This window comes from Mastigoproctus giganteus, chromosome 3 (genome assembly GCF_048544385.1).
Source record: "Mastigoproctus giganteus isolate SK-2022 chromosome 3, ASM4854438v1, whole genome shotgun sequence".
Classification (NCBI taxonomy): domain Eukaryota; kingdom Metazoa; phylum Arthropoda; class Arachnida; order Uropygi; family Thelyphonidae; genus Mastigoproctus; species Mastigoproctus giganteus.
The window spans coordinates 171,028,319-171,045,932 of NC_143577.1; the positions used below are offsets into that span (position 1 = coordinate 171,028,319).

A 17,614-nucleotide genomic window follows, 5' to 3' on the forward strand; every position below is an offset into this window, starting at 1 on the left:
AACATCTGAATCATATCACCTCATAGGGGCTTAATCTGCAGGTGCTGCTCTACATCCTTCCTAAAATGAGGCCTCCAGATCTGTATGCAGTACTCAAGGTGTGGCCTGACACAGTGATATGCTTTATACACAGTGATAATCACCTCCTTATTCCTGCTAGCAAAGTTCACTGACAAGACCCCATGAGTTGGTTTGGCAGCCTGTTTGCAATGCTCTGAAAGCTTCATATCTGACTGCACAATTACCCTCAGGTCTTTTGGATTCTCCACTACCCTGAGTGTAGTACTGTGCAATTGGTTCATTATTCTGGGGTTATTGCTACCCATATGCAGTACCCTGCATTTGTCAATGCTAAACTTTAGTTGCAACCTCTCAGCTCATCTGCCCAATTTTTCTAGATCCTGTTGCAGTAGCATACCATCATTACTGTCATTAACAATCCTGTTAACCTTTGTATCGTATCATTGGCAAACTTGGACATTAAGTCTAATATACGTTCATCAATAACATTGATAAATATAGAAAACAATAATGGTTCCAACACTGAACCCTGGGGGATGAAAAATAACATTAGTCTATAAAGAGCAGTCCACTGATTATCACTCTCTGATGTAGCATACCATCATTCCCACTCAATCATCCTTTTATCCATTGTAGCAACTTGCCTTTAATGCCATACTGCTCCAATTTGTACAGGAGTCTTTTATGTGCAACAATATCAAAAAATTTCCTGAAATCTAAGTATATGACATCAAAATTATTTTTCGAATCCAGTTCGCCACATCACCAGTTCACCAGTTGTGACCACATCGTAGTATCCAATCAAAATGATCAAGCAAGATTTCACTTAACAAACCCACGCTGTGTCCGAACTATATCTGCAGTCTTGTCTAGATGATCCTGCATTGCTTCTTTAACTAGAGACTCCACTATTTTCTCTGGAGCAGAAGTTAAACTGACAGATCTGTAATTGCTCTTATTAGTCTACTGCTCCCGCAGCAGTAGTATAAGGCAATCCTGGATTGCAGGGTTGCCTACCTTTTAACTTGCCTACTTTTTAAGACAATCTTGCAATCCAGGGTTGCCTAAAAAGGTAAGCAAGTAAATTACAGTGTAAAACATCTTCAATTTTATAAATTTTATGTACTGACAATAACTACATCTAGATACTTTTATAAACTTTTATAACCCAAAAAATGGAATACTATTTTTTCACTGCAACCTTAGAAGATGCAAGTCTGAAAGAGAAAATCTGGATAAACCTATAAAGACCAAGACTGTAAATAATACAATGGCAACTGATTAATAAAGTGCTGTGAATTTTGCATCAAGAAATAAAATGGAACTTCAGAAAGAATAATGAACAGTTTTCAAACAAGTATCACAGCCAATAAATAAACTAAAACATTATATCAGAAAGATTACCTTTTCTTTTTTAGACAATTCAGTGATATTTTGCACTTTGATTCTGTATTTACCACTAGCATTAGCAGTGACAAATAATGCAAGAAAGCAAGTTTATACAGCATCAGCCAAAAAAAAAAAAAAAGACTTGCCATTTCACCTATTCATTTCCTCCAATAGTTTTTCTAGTTATTCCTTGAATTTAAGCTGTCAACTTCCCCAACAACAGATGGAAGTTTGTTCCAGCAATCAACCACAAGGCAAACTTCTGTGTATCTATTCTGCAATTGTCCTTCCTCATTTGAATTTGTGTCCCCTCAGTGTGTATGGTCTGGGTAAGAAAAAGAATCCCATCAGCATTGAGGTTGCTCAATTCATTCAAAGCTTTAAACACCTCAGTGAGATCACCTTGTGCGTGCCTAGTCTCCAGACACCGCAATTTGCAGAACTGAAACTTTTCTTGGTAAGAGCACCCCCCTTTGTTACCTTCACCAACATCGTTTCCCTTCTCTATACTCGTTCAAGCAGCTCTACATCCTTCTTAAAATGAAGCCTCCAGACCTGCAGTACTCAAGATGTGACCTGACTTATACAATAAGATAATCTGATTGCCTTATACAATAAGATAATCACATCCTTATCCCTGCTAACAAAATTCCAGTATATATCATTCACAAAACCCTATGAGTTGTCCTGGTGGCCTGTTGTCACTGTTCTGAGAATTTCATATCCATGTGCACAATTATCCCAAATCTTTTTCATTTTCCATTACCAAAAGTAATGTACACAGTTGGTACATTACTTTTGGATAACTGCTATGCATATGCAGTACTTTACATTTATCAATATTAAACTTCAACTGCCATATCTCAGTCCATCTGCCTAACTTTTCTAGACCCTGCTGCAGTAGCATACCATCATTCCTGTCATTAAGCACCCTGTCAGCATTTGCATGATCTGAAAACTTTGACACTAATCCTGATATGCCTTCATCAGTATCACTGATAAATACAGAAAACAACAATGGGCCAAACTCTGGGGACTCCACTAACAACAATAGCCCACAAAGAGCAGTCTCCACTGATTACCACTCGCTTTTTTCTCCCACTCAACCATCCCTTTATCCATAGCAGCAACTTGTTCTTAATACCAATTCTTTAATTTGTACAACAGTCTTTTACGTGAAACAGTATCAAAAGGTATCCTGAAATCCAAGTATACGATAAAAAAATTAATTTTTGTATCCAGTTCCTTTGTGATCACATTGTAGTATCCAATCAAATTAGTCAGACAAGATTTCCCCTTAACAAACCCATGCAGTGTCTAAAGTATGATTGCAGCTTTATCTAGATCAGTGTTTCCCAAACTGGGATCTACAAACATTCAGAAGGGGGTATCAAGTAGTGTGTGTGTGTGTGTGTGTGTGTGTGTGTGTGGTGGGGTCCGCAGATCTCAGTAGTTTGGGAGCCACTGGTCTCGATGATTCTGCATTACTTCTTTTGAGTGACCACGATTTTCCTGGAACAGAAGTTAAACTAACAGGTCTGTAATTACTCATGTCACCCTTTGATTCCCTTTTGTGAATTAAAGATACATTAGCACATCTCCGGTCCACGGGAACCTTGCCCGAATCCAAGAATGCACTCGCAATTATGACTAATGGTTTGCTTACTTCCTTTGCTACCTCACTATATATAATTGGATAGATCCCACCCATCTTATGTGCCTTTCTTATGTATAACTTCAACAATTCCTCTTCAACTTTCCCTTCAGTTATTATAAAATCATTTAGGTCTTTGTTAGTTTGATAAACTTCTGGCATCCCCTTTCTGCTGTTGAGGTTACGGGAGTTTCATGTGTTTCGCAAGTCACTAAGTAGAATTTTATTTATTGATGTGAAATTATTGTTTTACTTTTGATTTAAATTTAGTAGTGTAGTATTTTTTTGTGATTAAATTGGTGTGTTTATTTCTTACTTGGCCTTTGTAATTGCTTAAAAAACCTCAGTTCATTTCTGCTGGTACTCTGTTGTATCAAAAGGAATGTTTGAATTCTGCTGCCACCATCTTCATATTGATATAGCAGATACTGGAAGTTTCTGTGTAAGCTTGCAGCAGTGTAATCAGTATCAGAAGAGGATTATAAACTATAATTTGTAGCACTACTTATATGTTTTAATAATTTAACTTTATCACATAGTCTGTAATATACAACATTAATATTTGTAAAGCTTTTAGTATCAGTGATTTGGCAAAGATACAGTATTGCAAATAGCTTGTGCAAGAGTTCGAATCACGTAGGTTGGCAATATATAGTTAAATTTATTCTCTATTATAACTACTTAGAATTTATAAAGGAATGGTATAACATAATACATATAACTTTCAAGAAGGATGTAGAGCTGCTGGAATGAGTACAGAGAAGGGCAACAAGATTAGTGAATGGAACAAAGGGTTGCTCTTACGAAGAAAGGCTTAAGTTTTGCAAATTACAGTGTCTGGAGACTAGGCACTGGCGAGGTGATCTGATAGAGGTGTATAAAGCCTTGAATTGTTTGAGCATGCTCAATACCAATGGGATTCTTCCTCTTGCTCAGAATAATCACCTGAGAGGGCATAAATTTAAATTGAGGAAAGACAGATGTAAGATAGATGTGCAGAAATTTGCCTTTAGCCAGCGGGTAGTTGGTTGGTGGAACAGACTTCCATCCCTTGTTGTGGAAGTTGATAGCCTAAATAAATTTAAGGCTCAGCTGGTCAGGTATCTTGAACGAATGGAGGGGTGAAATGGGACTGGGTTTTCTTTTTTTTTTGGCTGATGCTGAATAAGCTTGCTTTCTTGCATCGTATGCCTCTACTAATGCTAATGCTAACTTAAACTTGATAGGAGATATGTAATTCATATAACGTAAACTTGGTAAGAGATACGAAATACATATACTGTAAGCTCAAACCTGAAATATACATAGTGTTATTACTGCATTGAGATATAAGTTTAGTATAGTATTTTTAATTGTATTGAAAGTGAATTGAAATCATGCTTAAGATCAGAGGCAGCATTATGTCCTATGGGTTCACTGAATTCAAGAGAATCTGCATACCTCTCTAGTCAATATGGTACTCTGAACTTTTACCATAAGAGGGGCATTAAAAAAAAAAAAGCTTTGCAGCTCAGGTATAAAAAATTATGCTAGTTTCAGTTATAATTTAATTTTCAATATATTGTCCTTGTACTTCGATATACATGTTTTCCATTTTTCCTGCAGGCTTTCAATATCTGTTAAATAAAATTCTGAAAGTTGCTCTTAAAAACAGACATTAACAGCTGCCTTTATCATCACTATCATATGAAAATCTGTTCCCATAAAGATTAGATTTAAGACTATTAAATTTACATTAAGATACTCATAATGATTCTTCAATGCTATGCTGAACAACTCTCTAAAAATACATGCTTGGTCATGGAGGTAAAACAAAACCCTTTTGATACTTTTTCCCAAACCATTCAGATTTGATAGAATCTGCAACATAAAATTAAATGAATATAGTACTCACTACTCATTGTTACTTTTTATAGTTACCTTTTGGTTAATAATTAACTAAGAATTTTTAGTTAATAATTAACAAAGATTCCTTCACAATCCCAAAAGATCATAGTCATATTCTTTCTGGTGATAATAAAAGTGGAATTTTTTGCAAGGAGGCTTTTTGTGAAAGCAATGTGTGCTTTCATTGTTATCATTGGATTTTTGCAGCTGTAGAAAAATTAATCATGAGTGATCAATGATGCATGAATGAACCTATGTCTCATCACTAGGAACAATCCTATAAATTCCTGGGGTGGTATGGAAAATAGCCAAACACTGAGTGGATGTCTCAACATGATATTGATGATTATGTATGAGCAAATTTTTGTGGGAGTCAATTTGTAGTTGTCATTTTAGATGGATTGATGTTCATAATGACTGATCTTTTTGATGGTATTAATGGATATATGTATTGCTAGCAATCTCTGAAACCTTTATATACTGATCCTTCATGATGAATTTTTCTGTAGCAGCAGTTGTTTTGGTACTGACAGCATGTGACAGTGTTCTGCACCCCTGATCACTTTCAACAGATTTCTAGCCATAGTTAAATTCATTGTACCATCTGGCTATTGTGGCATGAGGGGTTCTTTCCTTATATATAGAGGTCTGAGTTGAAACAGAACTAGACAAACATTTGGAGTGAATGGATGGGTGAAATGGGAGGGTTTTTTTTTTTTTTTTTTTGGCTGATGCTATATAAGCTTGCTTTCTTGCGTCATATGCCTCTACTAATGCTAATGCTAATATATTCATTCAAAACAAAACAAACAAAAAATAGGAAAAATAAATTTATACAAAGTGTAAATTTGATTGTAAGGCCTCATGAAAGCACAAGACTCTGAACAATTGCACAAGGCTAACACTGTCTCTGCCTCCATTTACAGTACAGTGGGTTTTCCAACTGTCATTCATTTGGAGAGGTCTGAGTTGAAATTTTGTTGGGGACTGAAAGAATTCTTAAAGTTTATCCACTAAAACTGTAGTCGGTTGATCTCAGGTAGCAAGATTAGTCAGCCCATTTGGTATGCAAATTATGTTGTAAATCCATACACATTGTTCAAATAAAATATACATAGCTTGTCTACTACTACCATGATAACTGCTAATCAACTGCATAACAGCAGCAAAGATTTGAAAGTGTTCTTAGTTAAAATATGCTTTGAATTTAAATGTGCATTTGCATTGACAATACACTCATTTAAATATACATTATTAATCATCTAGCAAGCATGTCAAAAAAAACCAAATTTTCAGATATTCAGATATACTGTAGTATGCAGGTCACCAATGACTTTTTTTGGGAAAAAAAATTAATAGTTATAAATTGGTGCATTTTAAATTTTATTCTTTATTTTTCAGTGGTCTTCTTATTTAAAAAATTATATTTTCTCATTACCTTACAGCCAAATTCCAGGACCACAAAAAAAAAAAAAAACAAAGAAAAACAAGAACTGTAGGGAATAATACTCGAGCAGTACATGGTGCACTTTTTATACAAACACAGATCCATAAAACATTTTTTTAGGTTATAAAAAACAATCAGTGATGCAACTCATGACTGAAAACTATGCTGGAGAAATAACAGAATTCATGTTCACATATTTAATGGATTTTAATAAAAAAAAATTTTTTTGTTTTTGGTTGTTAGGATATTACAATGCTAGGGTATGTGGTGCCCGTGTGCCAATTGCAATTTTGTGCCCAGGTGCTAATTGAAATTTGGCACCCCCTTTAAAAATTTCTTAATATGTGTATATAAGTTTCAGGTTTTCAGACACCCCTTGAACTTTGGCACCCAGGTGCAGTGTACCCCTTTGACCCTCTGGACGGCCCGCCTCTGTCTACTCACAGTCATTAACAGCTTATATTCAAGAATGGGAAAAAAGTGTAAGTTTATATCCACTTTATTTTTAGACATTTAGCACAGATGATAAAATGATATAGAAACATTGTATGCTGTTGTTGTTATTTGGTTTTTAGGAGCATTAGAAACTGGGGCCATATTGCTTCGGAGATATGCGGGGGGGTCATTTCCTGACCATTCCGCATCCTCCGTATTTGGTGGTCACGGGTTCGAACCCCAGTCTAATCAAGAAGCGTGTGCTATGCACTGCTGCTCCTGCCCACCTGGCTACGGAGATGCCCTTGTATGCTATATAATTTAAAAATTCTCAGTTTACATCCAAGACTAGAACCTTTTCTTCATCTTATTTTTTTTGTGAACAGTATGTTGTTGCAGTTTGAGGCTCAAATGATCTAGTTGTCTCTCAATTGCTAATCCTCACCACAGCCAATAAGTGATCCCTTAAATAATATCATAGTTTCAATGGACTTCTTTAACAACAACTTCTCTCAACTAAGAGCAAAATCTTTAATTAAAAACTATCTTCTGACAATCAGCTAGTACCAACCAAAAACAATAATTCCATTTAACCTGGTTACATTGGCACTGGGCTTTACAGTCCACTTGAAAAATATCTTTTGTATATTAATTGTCAGTTCAAGATTAGTGGCTCATCCTCTGGCTAGCTTCCAAAATAATACACACAAAGTTTGATTTGAGTAATTTTTGAAGCGATATGTGATATGTTTACACAAAGTTAAGGGAAATTAACAAAACATACTATGCATGCTTTGAATTTTCATTAGATTAATGGTCTTATGAGTTTGAAAATGGAACTGACTAAAATTCATGTTTATAGTTTTTTTTTTTTTTTTTTTGTTTTCCAAATTAGGAACAGGTTAAGCATTATTATACTGCAAGAAAAATTTTTATAAAATCAAAAACTTGCCTGCACAAGTGGTTGAGGCTGACAGTTTGAATAAATTCAAAAGTCAATTGGATAGTTGAACTATATAAGTTGGGAAGCACATAATTTGTATTTTCTTATCTACTTGGTTTTTTTTTTTTTTTTTTTTTTTTTTTTGATTAGTGTAGTAAAAGCCTGTGGTATCCTTACACTATATGGCAAATACTACTACTTTTTTCAGAAATAAAACAGAAACAGGTGGGACTGAGTGGCCCAACTGTTTCTATTTTATTTGGAATGTTTCTATTTAATTGGAATTTGGAATGTTACTGCTCCTGAGTTAAAAAAAAAGAAAAGAAAAGAACACTCTCCTCTCTGTTCTAAAAGTGCTTGCATCTTAATAACATTAATAATTCATTCTACATATTTACATATTAGGTGTATAACTAACTATTATACAGTTATTCCTTTTTATCACAAGAAAGCCTATCCCATTTCCATTACTGTATGTTTTTAAATTTGAGAGTTAAAGAGGGGAGAAAAAAGTCAACAGAGATATGATAAAAATGTTTCTTTTAATTTATTTATGTAATAATAATAACAAACTAACTTTTCTAAAGATGAATGGCTCTTCATTATACACTGGATTCAGCCCATTAGCAGGAACCATTCTTGTTCGAAACTCTTTTCTTATGGTATCAGTAGGAAGACCATACATATCAACTTCAACATACGTACCAACTTTTTTGTCTGACAAAAACTGGCCAGAGATTACTCGTACAGAACACTGTGCAGCAATGACACCATCAACTGGTGATTCAGCAAAAGGATCAAATGTTTTATCTAATCTCCTCATGAAGTCTGGTTTTAGAAGGTAACTGTACATATTAAAAAAAAAGGGAATAAGAAATGTATGCATACATTTGGAAACAAATTTTAAATTAAACATTAAAAATAAAATATGCTAATACAGAATGATTTAAAATTTGCACAACTCAAAAAGATGGCCAGGTCTAGCTTAGGATTATACAATTGTAAATTGTAACTTATGTTCTAACATTACATAAATTCAAAATACAAGTAAAATTACTTTCATTATTGGCAGTGGCAAGAAAGAAAGCTTATACAACATCAGCCAAAATAAATAAATAAAAAAATTAAAAAAAAAAAAACCTTATCAGTACATCTCCTCTAACAATCTAATCCTTCCTTAAATTTATTCAAATGATCCACACTAGTTGAAAGCAAATTTTTGCACATCTATCCTGCAACATCCTTTTCAATTTAAACTTTTATTTAACCCCCCCATGTCTGTTGTCTAAGAAAGAGTAAGGATCCCATCAGCATTTAGTTTACTCAGTCTATTTAAAGTCTTAAACACTTTAATCAAGTCTCCTTGTAGGCTCCAAGTTTCCAGACACTAGTTGGTTGTTTTGGGTATTTTTCTGTCGCATAAGCTTCTATGGCCATAATGCGCTGAAATTTATGTTTTATGGATCATTACCTATTGTTTTTTGGTATGATTATATTTATGATTATATTAAATTCTAAATTATAATAATTTAGAAGTTTCAGGAACTGGAAAACTTCTGATATATTGGGTCTATCTGTTAAAATTGCTTGTAATGAAATAGTTGCTTTTAAGGATTTAAATGCAACTTGACATTCTCTATAAAGTTAGGGCAGTCAATGTTAGATTGTTAGTATTGTTTGACAGTCAGAGTACTGTGGTGGAGTTTCAGCTTGGAGCAGTTGGAGTGGATAAATTGGTGTGTCCTATTCTTAATCTACTTACTATAACTTCTTTCTGTCTGTTAGGGTCTTGTACTGGTTTTCCATTGTTGTAACAGTGGTTTTATTTGAAATAATTTGTTATTGGCATGTTTTTTCCTGCTATTTCGGATTGTAATTTTATAGTACAGCCTAGATATGGTATTTTTATGGTTTGTTTTAATTGGGCTTTTTGCTTGTTTTGCTGCTTGGTCTGCCTGTTCATTACCATCTATTCTAACATTAGCATTAGCTAATGCTAATGTTAGAGGCATACGATACAAGAAAGCAAGCTTATGCAGCATCAGCCAAAAAAACTTGACAAAAAAAAAAAAAAAAAGCTCCCATTTCACCCCTCCATTTGTTCCAAATGCCTGTCCAGCTCAGCCTGGTGCCTCTGTAGCCAGGTGGGGCAGGAACAGCAGTGCGTAGCACACGCTCATTGATTAGACCGGGGTTCGAGCCCGTGACCACCAAATATGGAGGATGCGGAAAGTCACCAAATGACCACCGCATATCCCCAGAGCAATATGGCCTTAGTTGTGAATGCTTCTAAAAACTAAATAACAACAACAACACAACAACCAGCTCAGCCTTAAATTTATTTAGGCTATTAGCTTCTACAACAAAAGATGGAAGCCTGTTCCACCAATCAACTACCCGCTGGCAAAAGGCAAATTTCTACACATCTGTTAGCATTAGCATTAGCATTAGTAGAGGCATTTGATGCAAGAAAGCAAGCTTATGCAGCATCAGCCAAAAAAAAAAAAAAAAAAAAAACCCACTTCCACTTCACCCTTCTGTTCGTTCAAAATACCTGTCCAGCTGAGCCTTAAACTTATTTAGGCTATCAACCTCCACTACAAGGGATGGAAGTCTGTTCCACCAACCAACCACCCACTGGCTAAAGGCAAATTTCCACACGTCTATCCTACATCTGTCTTTCCTCAATTTGAATTTATGCCCTCTCAGGTGATTATTCTGAGCTAGAGGAAGAATCCCATCAGCATTGAGCATGCTCAAACCATTCAAGGCTTTATACACATCTATCAGATCACCTCGCTGGAGCCTAGTCTCCAGACACTGTAATTTGCAAAACTTAAGCCTTTCTTCGTAAGAGCACCCCTTTGTTCCATTCACTAATCTTGTTGCCCTTCTCTGTACTCGTTCCAGCAGCTCTACATCCTTCTTGAAATGAGGCCTCCAGACCTGTATACAGAACTCTAGGTGTGGCCTGACCATTGCCTTATACAAGGGATTAATCACCTCCTTATCCCTGCTGGAAAAATTCCTGTATATCATTGACAATACTCCATGAGCTACTCTTGCAGCCCGTCTGCACTGCTCAGAGAACTTCATATCTGCCTGCACAACCACCCCCAAGTCCCTTTCATTCTCTACCACTGTCAGTGTAGTACCACAGAGTTGATACGTTGCTCTGTGGTTGCTGTTTCCCATGTGTAGTACTTTACATTTGTCAATGTTAAACTTCATTTGCCACCTCTCAGCCCATCTGCTCAACCTTTCCAGACCCTGTTGCAGCAGCATAGTGTCAGTAGTGTCCTTGAAAATCCTGCCAATCTTTGTATCGTCTGCAAACTTGGACATTAAGCTTGATATACCATCATCAATATCATTTATAAATACAGAAAACAATAATGGACCCAACACTGAGTCCTGAGGGACTCCACTAATAACATTAGTCCACGATGAGCAGTGTCCATTGATTACCACTTCTAAATGATCCTGCAGTGCTTCTTTAACTAGTGCCTCCATTAATTTTCCTGGAACAGAAGTTAAGCTCACAGGTCTATAATTACTTGTGTCGGCCTTTGATCCTCCTTTGTGAATTGGGGTCACATTTGCACATTTCCAGTCTATGGGTACCTCCCCTGAGTTCAAGGAAGCTCTCATAATTATGGCTAAGGGTTTGCTTACTTCCTTTGCTGCCTCCTTTAATATAACTGGATAGATCCCATCCACCCCGGGTGCCTTTCTTGTGTTTTTCTTCAACAGTTTCTCCTCCACTTTACTCCCAGTTATTTCAAGATTCTGTAGCTTACTGCTAGAGTTGAATACCCCTCTGACATTCCCCTCGCTGGATAACTCCTCATGTGTGAATGTCGATGCAAAATATTCATTTAGTTTGTTAGCTACCTGAGCAGGATCATCAACAGTCGACTCATCAATATCAAGTGGACCAATCTGATTCATCCCCTTCCTTCTAGAGTTTAAATAAGTAAAGAACTCTTTGCTGTTTTTCTTTGCATCCCTTGCCAAGGATTTCTCGTAATCTGCCTTCCCCTGCCTAACCTCTTTTGTAACTTGGTTGCATATCAACTTGTATCTATCACAGGCTTCTGTGTCATGTGTTAATTTGTAAGTATCCCATGCATTTTTCTTCTCTGCCATATGCCTCATTAGTTCATCTGACATCCATTTTGGCTTAAACCTTGAACAATATTTCTTAGTTGGTATGTAAAGCCTAGTAGCTTCCAAGATAAGTTCTTTGAATGCTTCCCATTTTGAATTTGCTGTTGGTCACATCATCAGTTGGTCCCACTGTATAGAATTTAAATACTGTCTCAGTCCATCGTAGTCGCCTTTACGGAAGCAATAACCCTTCCCTTTACTCCTAATGGTAGTTACCTCTTTGGGTAAATCCCACTTCAGCACACTGTGATCACTGCCACCTAGTGCTTCATTTATCTGCAGATTCTTAATGCATGAAGAATCACTGCTGATAAGCAATCTATTAGTCCTTGTATCCCCCCCAACTAGCAGTTTTCCGACCCACCTAACACTGCCTCGATAGATCAGCAAATATTCTTGCACCCTTTCTATTTAAGTGTATCCCATCCCTGTAGAAGCAATCTCTCCTGTTAACAAGTACAGTCCAGGCTGAAAAAAATTCTACCCCTCGAGCCTTGCACAATCTTTCCAGGGCCGAATTGATCGACAAGGCTCTCATCATATACTCCCTCCTATCGTGTCTGGGCAGAATTGCAGACACTTTCAAATTCAACCCTAATTCTCGGCTTTTGTTCAACAGTTACCTGTACTTGTTAAGTAATTCTGTCAATCTCCTACTCTTAATATCATTAGGTGTACAACTATATCACATCGTGTACAACTATATCACCTTTAGTGCCCTTAAAAGATGATATTCGCTCTACATCGTCATCAACCTTTGCCCCTGGCAGACATACCCTGGTCCTGTTCCACCTATCCTTTTTACAAAGCATGTTCCCCGTTTCCCTGACAATAGAGTCACCAACAACTACTAGTTCCTTCGGGACCAGCGCATTCTGCCTTGGGGGTTACCTCTGTGTCACGTGATGCCCAAGTGCAAGCTCTGGCGTTGATGTGGGCAGCTGAGAGCTTGATGGGCCCCTCGATTTAGTTTCTTCGAGGGCATCCATCCACCCTGTCCTTCAAGCTCTCATATAGGCCCACAAGAACGCTGAATTCTTGCCTGATATCGATACACTCCTTGCATCGCGCACACACAAAGACATCCCCCATGGCAGTATCGTGTCCCGTACCCGATTGCTCTGCAAACATCAAGCAAACAGTGCATTTTATAAGGCTGTGAGTCAGAGGACAACTGCCCCCCTCAGTTCTGCTCTGAGCCACAGCACTTTCGTTAGCTTGAGCCTTTTGCTTTGCTGCTCTGGTCTGAGTCATGATTCTATTAATTTATTAATTAATTATGTTATGTTATTAATTATGTTAAATATAATTAATTGTATTTCGTTATAAGTCGTTATATGTATTTATTTAAAAGTACAATTTAACTGCTAACGAAGTTCAACTAACGCTATCTAGTACGGCATATAACTATCGTATCACAAAGGCGGGAAAGTTACAAACAGTAAATCTACGGACACTTAAGTATTAATTAACTTTCAAATCTCGCTGTCTCAATTCAGAATAAACTAACGATCCTTACTAGGTCTATAAGCTACTTACAGAAATAATTCGATGTAAAAAATATTCAATCAAGCGGCTAAATATGGCTAAAGAACTTCTCGTTCAGCGGAGTTGCAAACACGTGGATACCCTTACCGATACTTTTATGCAATTACAAGGCCGAGTAAAGAATAAATACACCAAATCAATCAGAAAATCGCAAAATAATGTTATACTACTAAATTTAAATCAAAAGTTTTGGAAAAACAATAATTTCAAATCAATAAATAAGAAAAATCGACTTAGCGGCTTTGAACACGACCGTCTCCTAGTAGCCTCGTCAGCAACTATCTTTCCTCAATTTGAAACTGTGCCTCCTCAGGTTCTTAGTCTGAGCAAGAGGAAGAATCCCGTCAGCATTCAGCTTGCTCAACCGATTCAAGGCCTTATACACCTCAATCAGATCACCTCATAGGTGCCTACTCTCCAGGCGCAGCAATTTGAAGAACTTAAGCCTTTCTTGGTAAGAGCACCCCTTTGTTCCTCTCACCAATCTTGTTGCCCTTCTTTGTACTCTTTCTAGCAACTCTACATCCTTCTTAAAATGAGGCCTCCAGACCTGTACACAGTATTCTAGGTGTGGCCTGACCATTGCCTTGTATAATGGGATAATCATCTCCCTGTCCCTAATAGCAAAATTCCTATATATCATTGACAAGACTCCATGACCTGCCCTGGCAGCCCGTCTGCACTGCTCAGCAAACATCATATTTGACTGCACAATTACCCCCAAGTCTTTTTCACTTTCCACTTCCCTGAGTGTAGTACAACACAGTTTGTATGTTTCTCTTCAGTTATTGCTACCATATGTAGTACTTTGCATTTGTCAATGTTAAACTTCAGTTGCCACTTCTCAGCCCATTTTCCCAACTTATCTAGATCCAGCTGGAGTAGCATACTTTCGTTAACAACCCTGCCAACCTTTGTATGATCTGCAAACTTGGACATTAAACCTGATATACCTTCATCAATATCATTGATAAATATACAAAACAACAATGGGCCCAACACCAAACCCTGGGGAAACTCCACTAACAACATTTGTCCACGAACAGCAGTGTCCATTGATTACCACTCTCTGTTCTCTTGCACTCAACCATCCCTTTTTAAGTTGTAGTAACTTACCCTTAATGTCATACCTCTCCAATTTGTACAGCAGTCTTCCATGTGCAACAGTAACAAAAGCTTTCCTGAAATCCAAGTATTTGATATCAGAATTATTTTTGGCATTCAGTTCCTTTGTGACCACATCATAGTATCCAATCAAACTGGTCAGACAAGACCTCCCTTTAACAAACCTATGCTGTATCTTAACTATAACTGCAGTCTTGTCTAGATTATCCTACAATGCTTCTTTAACCAGTGATTCCATTATTTTCCCCGGAATACAAGTTAAACAATAGGTCTATAGTTTTTTGCCACCTTTTTGTCAACTTTTGAATCCCCTTTGTGAATTTGTGATACATTTGCGCACCTCCCCTGAGTCCAAGGAAGCTTTCATAATTATAAATAAATAAATAAATTTTCTGTTTATACTCCGGGACGACCAAACCCTCAGAGGAGTTCACAAGATAGATAGAATACAAGAAACAGCACCGTATTCAGTAGTCACAGGCTTGAACCCCAGTCACTCAAGGCACGTGTACTTATGCACCTGCGCGCCTGACCACTAGGCTACAGCGGCCTTATGGCTAAGGGTTTAATTACTTCCTTTGCTGCCTCCTTTAACATAACTGGATAGATCCCGTCCATCCCAGGTGCCTTTTTTATATTTAACTTCAACAATTTCTCTTCCACTTTGCTCTGAGTTATAACAAAATCACTTAGCTCTCTGTTAGAATTTGATAAACTTCTGGCACTCCCCTCACTGAATAACTCCTCATGTGTGAATGTAGATGCAAAATATTCATCCAGTTTATCAGCTACCTGATGATGATTATTATTATTATTATTATTATTATAATAATTAGCCATATGGTGCAAGGAAGCCTGAATCTTTTGCTGCACCAGCCAAAAAAAAAAAAAAAAAAATTGTGTGTGTGTGTGTGTGTGTGTGTGTGTATGCGTGCGTGTGCACGCGTACGTGCGATAGAGAGAGAGAGAAATTGAAGGGAATCACCAAGAAAGAGAAAAATGATGATATCCAGCTCAGAACCCTGGGTGTGACAAGTGCATACTCACTGGATGTGAGCCCCTGAGGTTAAATCATCAATAGTCAGCTCATCTATGTTAAGTGGTCCAATCTGATTCATCCCTTTCCTTCTAGAGTTTATATAAGTAAAGAAATCTTTGCTGTTTTTCTTTGCATCCTTTGCCAAAGATTTCTTGTAATCTGCCTTCACCTGCCTAACCTCCTTTCTGACTTGATTATAGACTAGTTTATACCTGCCATAGGCTTCAGTGTCACCTGATACTTTATATCCATCCTATACATTCTTCTTCTCTGCCACGAGCTTCGATAATTATCTGAATTATCGAAGCACATTTAGAATTCAACGTTGGTAACATCATCAGTTGATCCCACTGTGCAGAATTTAAAAACTGTCTGAGACCACTGTAGTCATCTTTACGAAAGCAAAAGCCCTTCGCTTTAGCCTTGATGGTAGTTATATCTTTAAGTAATTCCCACATCAGTACATTGTGATCACTGTCACGCAGTGGTTCCTTTATCTGCAAATTCTTAATGCATGAATAATCACTGCTGATAATCAGATCAAGAGTATCACTCGCTCTGGTTGCCTCTCGAACATGTTGCTGTAGAAAACAGTCATCCATTAAATCCACAAAAGTCTTGCTAGTGTGCAAGTGACCAACCCACAAGTTCCAGCCAATATCTGGAAAGTTAAAATCCCCCATTATAAGACATTCTGATTTACTGGCTCACTCTTATTTCTCTGCACAATTGCTCATTATACTCATCAGATTCATTAGGCCTATAACACACACCTACTCTCATTTTTTTTTTTGCCAGTGCTTATTTCACGCCAAACAGACTCAACACTGCATTGTCCACCAACATCAATTGGATGCACTTCCTTAGATTTTATGTGTTTCTTAACTAACAGCATAACCCCCTCCTCCCTTCCTGTCCTATCTATCCTTCCTGTACACATTGTACTCCCCAAATTCCAATTGGTTCGTTGTTTGGGCTTTAATGGCACATCAGCAACTAGGGCTATAATGCGCCCATCCAAATTCCAGTTCTGCATTGCTTATATCTGTGTGACATCATGTCTGTGGTATCCCAACAATATCTGCCTTTGATATCTTGACTAGCACTTCAAGCTCATCAAATTTATTAACTATACTCCTAGCATTGGTGTACATACAAGTATACATGCACCTGTTCCTACTCTTAGTTACCCTAATACAGCCCATGTATTTACTTGTTCCACTATGATTCCCAGCAGTCCTGGAAAACTACATTACCTTGCTTTCCAGGCTGCTGCTAATTCTAATAGAAGCAGTGCAAGAATCACTTTTGCCTCTGCATGCGGCCACTGTTAACCTTATAGTCTGTGTATCCCCTCCCCCAAGCTAGCAGTTTTCCAACCCACCTAACACTGCTTCGATAGCATCAGCAATTATTCTTGCACCCTTTCTATTCAAGTGTATCCCATTCCTGTAGAAGCAGTCTCTCCTGTCAACAAGCACAGATCAGGCTGAAAAAAATTCTACTCTTGAGCTTTGCACAATCTCTCCAGAATCGAATTGATCGCAAGCCAGGGAACCCAGCAGAAATGTTTTATGTTTTGTTTTCGTTTTGCTAGTTTTATTAGCATATTTTGGATTTTCCATACGGTTGAATGGGTATTTCTGTTATTCTTTAAGGTTTGCAGGGTATTGAATGAATCTCTGAAAATTATACTCTTGGCAATGTTTAGCCATATATGGTTCATGGCTAATTGTATAGCCTCCAGTTCTGCAGTATAAATGCTGCAATCAGTTATTAGTAGTTGGGAGATGATGGTATTAGAGACCTTGGCTGCTATTTCTACTTTGGTTTCTGTTTTGGAATCATCTGTGTATATCAGGGTAGAATTGCAATGTTGGTCTCTGTAGGCTACGTGTAACTGCTGGAAATTTTGTTTATGTAGAGAATCCTTGTACCAATTATATGGAGATAGCA

The 17,614-nt window shown here is 37.2% G+C and overlaps 1 protein-coding gene across 1 annotated transcript in view; it reads right to left on the reverse strand.

Moving 5' to 3' along the window:
• Nucleotides 1–17,614, reverse strand: part of LOC150088409 (1-phosphatidylinositol 4,5-bisphosphate phosphodiesterase-like) — a 754,578-nt gene that overhangs the window by 201,849 nt on the left and 535,115 nt on the right. The window contains exon 23 of the mRNA XM_090370149.1: nt 8,354–8,621. Coding sequence (XP_090226275.1) covers nt 8,354–8,621 — 268 coding nt within the window. The remainder of the gene's footprint in view (nt 1–8,353; nt 8,622–17,614) is intronic.